At 55.2% G+C, this 11559-nt stretch overlaps 1 protein-coding gene across 1 annotated transcript; it reads left to right on the top strand.

Annotated features, from left to right (window-relative positions):
* The first annotated feature begins 5443 nt into the window (after positions 1-5443).
* BRINP2 (BMP/retinoic acid inducible neural specific 2) lies at positions 5444-11203 on the top strand. Its single transcript, XM_062497492.1, has 7 exons — positions 5444-5745; positions 7777-7967; positions 8121-8311; positions 8649-8754; positions 9095-9331; positions 9520-9742; positions 10087-11203. The coding sequence occupies exons 1-7, from the start codon at positions 5444-5446 to the stop codon at positions 11201-11203; spliced, it is 2367 nt and encodes a 788-aa protein (XP_062353476.1).
* The last annotated feature ends 356 nt before the right edge of the window (positions 11204-11559 follow it).

Below are 11559 nucleotides of genomic sequence, written 5' to 3'. Positions count from 1 at the left end.
CATCCCCTCGTGTGCAGGGATGCTCTTCCCTGGTCCCAAAGATCCATATGCAGGGATTCTTTGGTCTGAGAGCTTAGCGCAAGGTGTGGAAGCCGGAGCTGCTATTGCCATCACTGTGCTGGGGGAGGAAATTGTATTTTGCACATTGCTTTATTTAAGAGGCTTTTTGCCTGTAGGTGTGAAAGTCTCGGGTGTACAAAGCCAGAGGGCAGAACACATGGCACTGGTGTGACTCGCTGCACACAGCTGCCATCTTCCCTGACAGCAGCCCAGGCTTCAACTCATTTGATGTCTTATGCAAATCCTTGGCTCCCTGAGTCCTGGGATTTTCTGCTGTTTTCCATTACTCTCATCTTCAAGTGTCTCGCTCTTGAGGATGTGAAGAAAAGCTAATAAAAGGAACCCAAGCCATTGAGTCCTACAGGTTTTCTAACCAGTCTCATGAGCTGAGAGGGCAGTGACTTAAAGACCCTCGGCTATAGTGACTGAACTACAGAGGGTGGCTTGCGGGAGCCCAGCGACAATCTGTTCACAGCCACGCGTGCGATCTTCAGCACCGCGGCTCCAGCAGGACAGGACCCTCCGAGGTGGCTGTCCCTGAGCCTTGTCTCCGAGGCCGGCTGCCAGGTGGCTACCAGCACCCTGCCGTGCCCACTTTGCCAGCAATTACTGCACTGCTGTCGCTCTGGCGGTGCCTCCTTCGCTCTCTTAATTACCCCGGCAGATCAATGAGGCCCTGGCGCTTCCCTGGGAGTGTGCGGATATGAGCCCGGCGATGCCGCTCCTTGCAAGCCACAGTCGAGCCGTGACAGGGGGGCGGAGGAGACAGCGTAGGCAGGGCTGGCTCCATTAAGCCCCAGGTGAGATTGGTGGCTCTGGAGCAATGGGAGCATCCTGCAAAAATTGAGCCCTTTGGGATTGTCTGTCCTGCAGTGTGCAAGTGGCAGAGCAAGAGGTGGCCTGGGCACCTGCATGAATTCATAGATAGACATGGCTCAGCTGAGTCAATCCACTTCAGACACTAAACTGCACTTAGCCTTTGCCCAGGCTCTTTTAAGTGGCCTTAATTTGATAAAGCTTTTCCATGTTTAATGAGAAGGTGACTCAGTTGCTAGGTTTGATGTTTGTTCCCACTAAAAGGTGTCCAGGGAACACAAGATCCCTCCCCATTGCTCCTGCACAGATGCACCCTTGCTCCCACTGTGCCCCAGGGACCAGCCCCTGTGACTGGGCACGTCCCACAGCTCACCCACCAACTGGAGTCATGTACCTGTCACAGACGGGGGTTTGCTTTGGCTCTGGGCTTCAGCTCAGCATCTACAGCGGTAGCTCCAGAGATCTGGAATCTTCCTGTGCTTCCCAACGGCACCTGGCAAATACCACTGCCCCTCTCCCCAGTGCATGCTTCCCAGTTTCTGTCTCTCGAGATCTGCTCCTGCAGCATGAAAGGGCACAAATCAATGTTGATGTCCCTAACAATTAGCTAACGTCTTAATTATTGAGCTCAGCCTGATTAGTAGTGGAGCGCGTGGCTCTGGAGATGCTGCCGGCGTGGAAGTGAGTGGGACCTCATCATGATTCCGATGTTATGCTGAAGATGTTGCTGCTGTCACTGTCAGCTCTAAGGGCACTAGAGGGATGTTCATGCAGCTCACTGGAGCACCCCCATCTCACATCTCTCCTTTGGCCTCTCAGTTGGTCCCCGTTTTGGATGAGGACACCACCAAAGAAATGACCCCATTGCCATCCCCAGGGTGGGGATGCCTCTGGAAATTGCCACAAACTCTTTTTAAAATATAGTTCATGACAGGTAACAGTGTGGGCCATGCACTACAGCAACACTTGGGTGTTTTGCTGCAGGCAATGGGGACACAGTGGGCTGCAAGAAGCTCAGGAGGACTTGGCCCTGGAAGAGGTTGTGGTCCTAGGAAAATTTGCCGAGAATATTTGCTTTGACACTCTTCTTCCATTGCTTTGGGGGTTTTTATAGAAGGGGAAAGAGGAGAAAAAAAAATTAACTGGAAGTTTTCCAACTTTTGTGATGCAAAACCCTAAATCAAAAGGAAGACGAAAGAGTTGTCAGATGCTTCTCATCAAATCTTCATTTTTTTGGATCAAGGAAAAGTGATTAGCAAGTTATTTCTATCTCTGGTAGTAAGATCAAGGGGGTTACTTGTTTCTAAAGAACTTTATGCTCCCCAGCGTCTCAGGAGCATCCTGGTGTGAGCACTTGGAGGTGCACCCTGAAAAGCATTGTCCCAACTCCAGAGAGCAGCAGTGCAGCCCCCCTTCCCCTCAAATCAGAGCCAGTTCCCCTCAGTTGTAGGGATTGAGGACTATACAGAGCTATGGCAATAACTGCACATATTTATTTTCTATAACTCCTGATCGATAGGAGGAAATAAATTATCCCAGCTGACAGTGGTGCAGGAGAGCTGCTCTGTGGGGATAGGTTGCTGCATAGCTCAGTGCAGTTCCCCACCCAGGCCCTCCTTGCCCGTTCCTGCCTGACTTGGGACTCCCAGTTCCTGTTGGCAAGGATGCTGGTGTGCGTCAGCACCCGTCCCCAAGCAGGAGCCTCCCTCGGAGGTGCCGGCACACATGGTGTAAATAAGAGGGATGTGTGAATAAAAGCTCACTTAGCAAGGCTGGAAACTTTGCTTCATACCAGGAGGGAATCTTCACTGGTTTTACACCAGTTTGCCCCAGCCAAGTGCTGGAAATATCAAATCCTGTTTTTATTGCTCTGTAGTAAAACACGAAGTAGCCACAGGGAAACATGCCATGCTCAGCCTGAAATCTCAGTGAGCTCCCCAGGGAAAGTATCAGAGCAGGCTTAAATGGTTTCTAGCTGGACTAGGGACTACAGCCTAAGGGAAAAGGTGACCCAAAGTGGGTCTATCCATAATATCCATCCTCATGATGGTGAGCCAGATGTCTGCTGCCTCAGCTGTAGTGGGAGAGGGGATTTGGAGGGAAAGGGCAGCATGGGATGCCCCTCTTGGCAAAGTCACATGGAGGTGACACCCAGAGTGGTAATGGCAAGGGGCTGGTTAGTGCTGGTGGGAAGCATTTAACATTTTGGATGGCTTAATGGAAAAGACTGCTCTGCCAGGTGTGTCCCACCCAAAAAAAAAGTCCCCTCCGTGCTTTGAATCAAAGGAAGGATATGGGGAGGGTGGTGAAGTGACTGATGCAAAACTGTCCGTACCAGTCTGTGGTGGTGTGAAGTGGTGATGGATGAGGCCAATGTCCCATGGCACTTGTGGAAAAGCATGTCCTTTAACCACTTAAATCCCCTTTAACATCCCTTGTAAGACCTAGGTTTTTACAGACATGGTGGGGGTGGGGGGTGGGCAGGGAGAAGGACACAGCCAGGGTGACACACCTCAGCTGGAGTTGGGTCAGGAGCCACTTAAAGCCCATGGTGATGACAGGGGATGAGGACATAGTGTGTGCCAAGCCTGTTTGTGAGGCAACAGGCAGAGTCCCAGTGCACCAGTATTTAAACAAGGTGTTTTGCTGTCACAGCCATATTTAATGCTACAAGCAGCATGTTTCCATGGGCAGGGTTTAGAAGGATGCTGTTCAAGAATGCTTTACCCTCCCTTGGCTTCTCAGCTGTGATCCGGAGAGCTGCTTTCCTTCTTGTTGTGTGGGAAAGGAATCAAATCACAGAGGGTTTAGCCTTTGGTCAGTATCTAAACCATCCATGAGGTTTGCTGCCAGATCCTAGCTCCCACCATTCTCACCTGGACGTGGCAGCTCGTCCTGGGTCAGCACAGCAGCAGGACCCTTGGCTGCAGGCAGCATGGGCCTGGGGGGGGGGGGGGGGGTGGGGTGGGGTGGGTTTAATCTTGAGCTTTGAGGATCAATTTGGTTCCCAGACTACATCAATTTTTAATTGTACCAGCAGATATTCCTTGTGAGGGGAGCAAGGTGCGGATTTGCTTCAGGCAGACTCTGCATCCCGCCTGACTGCTTCCCTTCTGCCCAGCTTTGGTTGCAGGCAGGGAGGATTACAGGGCAGCAGAAGTGCCTCAGGTGCTCAGCCATCACCCACACGGGGCAGCACACAAGCAGCTCTGTGAGCCTCTGGCATCGGGCCCTGCCGTGTTTTGGGGGTGACAGATGCCCCCTCTAACACTTGAGGCACAGAGTGAAGAAACAAGCCTGGCATTGCCTTGCCCCCCACCAAAGCATGGGACAGGTTTGGGCCAGGATTTGGGCACATCGTGGCCGTGGGGGACTCCACATGCCAGGAGCAGGAGGCAGTGACTGGGCTGTTATGTGGCTGTCTGCCAAGCTGTGAGAAACCAGGGTGACATGTGAAAAGAGTGTGGGGGAACAGAATAAACCCTGCCTGGTGCTCTTGCCCACCCCATTGCTCTGGCACCCCAGGCTGGTGATGCAAAAATCTCAGCTTTTGTTTAAAATTCACAGGGCCCCAGCCTCAAGGGCTGAGTGAGAAGCTGAGAAAGTGTAATCAAAGGGCACTCTTAAGGGTTTAAAAATAGAAGAGAGGGAGAAAAAAAGTAGAAAAAAACATATTATTACATGTTAAAGCATGATGATTCATCCAGCAAAGCCCTGTTTGGGAGAACACAGGGGTGGTGTGCGCTTAGCAGGGATGGGCATTTGGGCTTCAGCCACCTTCCTGGAATAAAATCATCTTCCCTGGCAGTACTGCAGCAATGGGATCCCTGTTTTGAGGCAAACAGCTGTTGTTGCCTCACAGCACACCTGCTCTTGGCCAGACCTTGCAGCTCCCCATCTCCCAATTTTACTGGCAAATTCAGGCTCTGGACTTGTGGTTGCTTCTGCCAGAAAAGCTCCAGCTTTACTTTGCACTCAAAATACTACTTCCATCAGCCTAGCCAGCCTTGGAGTGGACATCCATCCAGCCACTAGTAGGACACAAAGAAAAGTCTAATGTCAACCACACATGATCCAGTCCATACCTGGAGAAGCTCATTTTCCCAGTTCCCCGTGATTATTTTTTTTAGCCCCACCTGGAATGAGCTGCACATGCTGGTGACATGCATCCCCACAATGCAGGGTATGGAGGCAGCCCACCATCCCCCCCAACACGGGCACCCCACAGCATCAAGCTCGGCTTGAGAGACTGATGTATGGAAGAGAAAAACAGAGAAAAGGCCAGAAATTCCTCTAACAGCCATCAGCCAGGATTTAATTTAACTTCAGCAGCACCCAGCACCATAAACTCTTATTTCCTGTGGCATGACCAGTCCACGCCTGGCACGTGGCTCGCAGCTTTCCCTCTGTCAGCATCCCAGCAAGCATTCCAAAGCTTGCTATTGCACCGGGTTTATATCCATGCCGCTGTCCTCACGCTGTCCTCTGCTTGGCGTTGCAGGACGGGGTTGTCCCGGAGGATCGCCGCGGGGTGAGAGAATGAGGAAGCCGGCAGGACAGCAGCAGGATGGGGTGGCAGGACCTCCCACGTGCTGACGGGTCTCCGCCGATGCTCCCGTGGCCGCTGGCCCTGCTGGCCCTGAGCGCCTGCTGCCGCTGGGGAGTGGCTGGCGGGGCGGGCAGCGCTGTGCCCCAGGGCCATGCAGCCCCCGCGATCCCCTCCTCTGCCTCCTCGTCTTCCTCTCCCCCTGTCCGGCCGCCCCTCGACTGGCTCCTCACTGACCGGGGACCCTTCTACCGAGCTCAGGAGTATGTGGACTTCATGGAGCGCTACCGGCAGGGTTTCACCACCAGGTACAGGATCTACAGGTGAGAGGCTGTGGGCAGTCTGACAGGGGGGCTGTGGGGTGGGGGGCTGTGGGGACACAGCAAAGTGGAGGCAGACCCTCTCTAATCCACGTAAGCAGACCCCCACGTGCTGGAGGAGGCTGATCACTGGGACAGACGGTGAGGTGGGTGCATGGGAGATGCTGCTTTTCCAGGGAATATGATAGCAGACCCCCTCCCACCCCCCCCCCGGATGCTCATGGTGTGGCCAGGCTGGGCTCCAGGCAGGATTTGCCCTACGCTGGGAGGGATTCAGTGCACAGGTTGAGGTGGAATCAGCCCTTATGGCAGGAGACACAGAGTCCACTGGGCTGGATGGGTGTCATGTGTACTCCAGTCCCTTTGGACATCCTCTACCTACCGATCTTCTGCCCCGAGGTGGAAACTGGGACAGCAGAAGGGACAATACCCATGTGGTGTCCACCTTCCAGGCCCTTTGGACAAAGATGCTCTTTTGTCCTTTTTCCGTGCATAAAGATGTCTCTGTGCCAAATTACTGAAACTGCCTAGACTGGCAGTCCTCTGGAGCTGGGATGCTGCTGGGGCTTGAGAAAAACCACCCCAACTGAGCCCCTGGCATGTCCCCAGTCCCATCAGCCCATGGACTGCTGCAGTGGGATGCTTATATGCATGGGGGCCGAGGCTGGAGGCCACTTCTTGCTGACTGAAAACCAGGTTTGGCAGTGGTGAGGTCCACTCACCACAGCAAAGGACCACTCCGTGACAGCCTCTGAGGGAAACCCACTCCATGCCACAGCCTCCTGGACCTAATTGGAGCTGTCACCTCTGGCTAATGAGCCCTTTTCCCTTCCACTCCCCCCTGGTGCTGAGCCCTGGGGGCTTCCAGCAGTGAAGCAAAGCCTGGCCACAGTCTCTTGGGAATGCTGACGTTGGTGCTGGGATTGCAGTCTTGTTACGCAGTCTGGCACCCCCAGGGAGCTCCTCTCCTCTTTCCTGTGTGCTGAGGCTGCCATGCCGAGGAACCTGCGTCCTCCAGGGATGATGCTGGTGCTGGTGGTGGGACAGGAAGGAGCAGCCAGAGGGATAGCAGCTGGCTTACACCTCCCTGGAGGCAGAGAACCTGCTGTCAGCCTTCAGGGCTTGCTTTGCCTCTGGGATGGAAAGGGGGAAATTGGCACCCCAGCCCCAAGGGAATGTGTGTGCAAGGGGAGAGGCAGCATCCCTCCTGCCTCATCCTCAGCTATGCTACTGGCCCCTGTATCCCATCTTCTGGGCCCAAAAGTCATGGTGGGAGGCAGCCTGTCATCTGCCACGCCCAGCAGCTGCTGCTCTGCACCCATCCACCCCTCCCTTCTCCTCCCTCCTCCTCCCTCTCCTTCTTTTCCCATTCAGCCCTGGTAAAAGTGTCTGAAAGGCATCACCTGGTTTTAATTAGAGCAAAATGCCAAAGATTAGGCTGAAATTTGCTGCCGGTTGTTTATGAGGCAGTGGGGTTCTAGAGGCAGTGACAGGCTGGGTGGCTGCTCCCTAGGGCTGGACTAGGCTGGGAGGGGGCACATTCACAGCAGCTAGGGCTCTGAGGGGACCCACCACATCCAACACCTCCAGCTTCCCACAAAATGCTACTGATATTTAAAACCATGATAGTCCCCCAGATGCTGGATTTTCACTTGGATCTGTAAGCATAGGGCTGGAGAAGGGATGAGATCCAACCAGCCCAAAGGGCTGGAAAAGGGTTTAGCCCTGCCCTGGGCTGTGATTAATGTCTTCTGGAGGTTCTGGATTAATCAATATCAGGCATCTCCGCTGCTTGTAGCTCTTTATCACCATCAATGGCTTAGGGAGGAACGGTGCTTTTGTCCTGGCTGGATCCATAGCTGTCAAGTGCCTGCATCAGGTCCTTCACTTTACAATGGGAAGGTCAGGATGATTCTAATCTCAGTTTTCCACCTGTCCTGAGCTGGGAATCAGGGACAGAAGGAAGGAGAGCATGCATGTGCCATGGCCAGACCCACTTCACACCTTCTTCCCACTGCTGCTCTCCTCCCACAGAGAGTTTGCTCGTTGGAAGGTGAATAATTTGGCCTTGGAGAGGAAAGATTTCTTCAGCCTTCCACTTCCCCTGGCCCCTGAATTCATCCGCAACATCCGACTGCTGGGGCGTCGGCCCAGCCGCCAGCAGATCACTGACAGCCTCATCAAAAAGTATGGGACACACTTCTTGCTCGCTGCCACGCTGGGAGGTGAGTGCTGGGGGGTGCTCAGTCCTCACCCCCCTTGCACAAGGACTGTGCAAAGAGGGAGAGTGGGAAAATAAGCACTGTAGGAGAAAGATGGCCAAGAAAGGGAAAGGGTGGGAGCCCAGCAGCCTTCCAAAAGTATTGCGTGTTCCCCAGGAGAGGAGTCCCTGACCATTTTTGTGGACAAACGCAAGTTGAGCCGGAGGGCAGAGCCTGCGGGGGGAGCTGGGAACAGCTCGGGGGTCTCACTGGAGACCCTGCACCAGCTGGCAGCCTCCTACTTCATCGACCGGGAGAGCACCCTGCGCCGGCTGCACCACATCCAGATCGCCACGGCTGCCATCAAGGTAGGCAAGGGGGTGAGGGAGGGACAGCCTCACCAGTGACCCCTCTCACCTGGCCAGACCTAAAACAGCGTCAACCAGAGAGGAGAGAGCAGGGAAAGTTAGCACGTTCCCATTATTTACGGGAAATTGGGCAAGCTAATAAAGGCACATTTTTCAGCGGGCTGCAGGCAGGGCTGCTGCCTGTCAACAAGCTAATTAGCAGATAATTAGTTCTCCTGTCCGACCATCGCCCTGCTATGAGGAGTGGGGTTTGGCCAGTGGGATCAGGGATTATCTGCAGCACTCTCAGCCTTTGTCCCCTCCTGTATCCCTGACCATCTGTGTGTCCCTGCCTTAGGTGACAGAAACACGGACAGGGCCACTCGGCTGCAGTAACTATGACAATCTGGACTCGGTGAGCTCGGTGCTGGTGCAGAGCCCTGAGAACAAAGTGCAGCTCCAAGGTAGGACTGGGCTCGTGGGCATGTGGGGCAGACAAATGCTGCCGTACTTGTGGGTGTACAAGGGGCTGCAGGGGAGTATGCTGGCATGAGATGCTGCTCCTAATTTCAGGGCTGGGGAGGAGAGGGGATGAAAATAATGAAAGCTGGGCAGGATGAGGTTGTTGCTTGTCTGCCAAGCGGAGCCAAGATCGATGCAGAGCCCAGACAAGCGGCTCCACAGCAAATTGATATGATAATTGTGTGAGGGTGGGAGCCCGGGGAGGGGGGAGGCTCGTGCCCAGGTGATGTTTGAGGGGCTCCACGCGTGCCCTGATGCTCTCGGGGCTGCTCCCTGTCGCAGGGCTGCAGACGGTGCTTCCTTCCTACCTGCGGGAGAGGTTCGTGGCGGCTGCTCTCAGCTACATTGCCTGCGGCTCTGCCGGGGAGCTGGTGTGCCGAAGGAGCGACTGCCGCTGCCAGTGCCAGCTCGCCTTCCCCCTCTGCAACTGCCCCGAGGCCGACATCCAGGCGCTGGAGAGCAGCCTGGCTCAGCTTGGGCGCGCCTGGGAGAGCCACTACAGCCAGTTTGAAGAGTCAGGTGAGGCTGGGGCGACACCACCAAGCATCTTTTTTCCTCTTGCAAGCAGCCCAGGCTGCATGCTGGGTCTCCAGGGTGGTCTTCTCACCGTGAAGACCTTGGAGCTCGGGTGGAAGGAGGTTGCTTTCAGCTCCACCTTCACCGCCTGCTCTCCGGGGTTCGTTGACACCGTCACCTTCTCTCCACAGAGGAGTTTCAGGCTCTGGTGAAAAGACTCCCCACAGACCATTTCCTGAACAGGACAGCCATCTCCCACTTCTGGGCCATGGATCTGGAGGTCCAGCATCGCTACCAACAGCTGGGCACCAGCCTGAAGCTGCTGTCCAGGAAAACCTACCGACTCATCCGGCGGCTCTTCAACCTCAGCAAACGCTGCCACCGCCAACCTCGCTTCAAGCTGCCAAAGGAGAGGTAGGGTACCGTGACCTCCCTTGCTGGGGACACTGCCCCATGCCCCAAGGGTGGCTCAGAGCCAGGGGCTACCTCCCTGTGGCTGCAACTGGAGAAGCTCCCACCTAGGAGGGACACCTGGGGGTGAGCAGGCAGCAGGAGTGGCTGTACCAGCTTGGAATGTGGCCCTGAGAGATCAGGTCCAAACCTGAAGGTGAAAAATGGGGCTTGGTTCATGGTGGGGGGGGGCACCAGCAGAGAAGAAAACAAACACAAGGTGGGCAGCTCTTCCATCCTTAGGGGAAAGTCAGTTGCATCCCAAAAGATGCCATCTAAGCCTCTCTTCTGTGTTTCCTCTGCACCAGGTCCCTCCCTTACTGGTGGAGCCGCACACAGTCACTCTTGTACTGCAGTGAGACCACCGTGCCTGGGACCTTCCTGGAAGAAAGCCACAGCTGTACCTGTCCCTCCGAGCAGCCCTCCTGCCAGGGGTCTATACCGTGTGCCTTGGGCGAGGGGCCAGCCTGTGCCAGCTGTGACCAGGACAACAGCACCCGCTGTGGGACCTGCAACCACGGCTACGTGCTCGCCCAGGGCTTCTGCCGCCCTGAGGTGGCCGACTCACTGGAGCACTACCTGGGGCTGGAGACTGACCTGCAGGACTTGGAACTCAAGTACCTCCTGCAGAAACGGGACAGCCGCATCGAGGTGCACTCCATCTTCATCAGCAATGACATGCGCCTGGGGAGCTGGTTTGACCCCTCCTGGAGGAAGCGCATGCTCTTGACCCTGAAGAGCAACAAGTACAAGCCTGGGCTGGTTCACGTCATGTTGGCCCTCTCTCTGCAGATCTGCCTCACCAAGAACAGCACCCTGGAGCCCGTCATGGCCATCTATGTCAACCCCTTTGGGGGAAGCCACTCAGAGAGCTGGTTCATGCCTGTCAATGAGGGCAGCTTCCCAGACTGGGAAAGGACTACCGTAGATGCCTCTGCCCAGTGCCAAAACTGGACAATCACCTTGGGCAACAAGTGGAAGACCTTCTTTGAAACGGTCCACGTCTACTTGCGGAGCCGCATCAAGTCTCTGGATGACAGCTCCAATGAGACAATCTACTATGAACCCTTGGAGATGTCAGATCCCTCCAAGAACCTGGGGTACATGAAAATCAACAGCTTGCAAGTCTTTGGCTACAGCCTGCCCTTTGAGCCAGATGCTATCCGTGACCTGATCCTCCAGCTGGACTACCCCTACACCCAGGGCTCCCAGGACTCAGCCATGCTTCAGCTGCTGGAGATCAGGGACCGGGTGAACAGGCTCTCACCCCCTGGCAAAATCCGCCTCGACCTCTTCACTTGCTTGCTCCGGCACCGGCTCAAGCTGGCCAACAACGAGGTGGCAAGGATCCAGTCCTCCTTGAGAGCCTTCAATGCCAAGCTGCCCAACGCGCTGGAGCAGGAGACGGGAAAGCTGTGCAGCTAACACAGTGTGGGAGCACTCAGACCTCGGTGCCAGGGGGCTGGGAGGAGAGACTTCCTGGGGAAGAGAGAGAAATAACCACCCTAAAAATTTAAATCAAGGCCTTACCTTAGTGCCAACTGCGTGCTTCCATGGTACACCCAGCAACTGGCCAAAGAGACACGGGGCTCAAGTGGATGGAGGATGCCAGTGGGACTGAGGAGGAGGGATGGCTCATGCAGTGCAGACTGGCTCTGAGTGTGAGGACAATGCCACTATGGCCACCACAGAGGTGGCTGGGGAGGTGTGCCAATGGCCCGGGGGGTTGTGGCTTGGCCAGAGGCAGCTGCTGGTCCTGCCAGAGCAGGGGCTTAACCCAC

Source organism: Cinclus cinclus, chromosome 8 (assembly GCF_963662255.1).
Source record: "Cinclus cinclus chromosome 8, bCinCin1.1, whole genome shotgun sequence".
Lineage (NCBI taxonomy): Eukaryota > Metazoa > Chordata > Aves > Passeriformes > Cinclidae > Cinclus > Cinclus cinclus.
The sequence above is the reverse complement of the archived record's forward strand: the minus strand, read 5'-3'. Positions and strand labels throughout refer to the sequence as shown.

Coding starts and splice junctions, on each gene's coding strand:
- BRINP2 (XM_062497492.1), top strand. CDS start 5,444: ATGGGGTGGCAGGACCTCCCACGTGCTGACGGGTCTCCGCCGATGCTC. Junction 8,312..8,648: donor TCGCCACGGCTGCCATCAAG/GTAGGCAAGGGG, acceptor TCCCTGCCTTAG/GTGACAGAAACACGGACAGG. Junction 9,743..10,086: donor TTCAAGCTGCCAAAGGAGAG/GTAGGGTACCGT, acceptor CCTCTGCACCAG/GTCCCTCCCTTACTGGTGGA.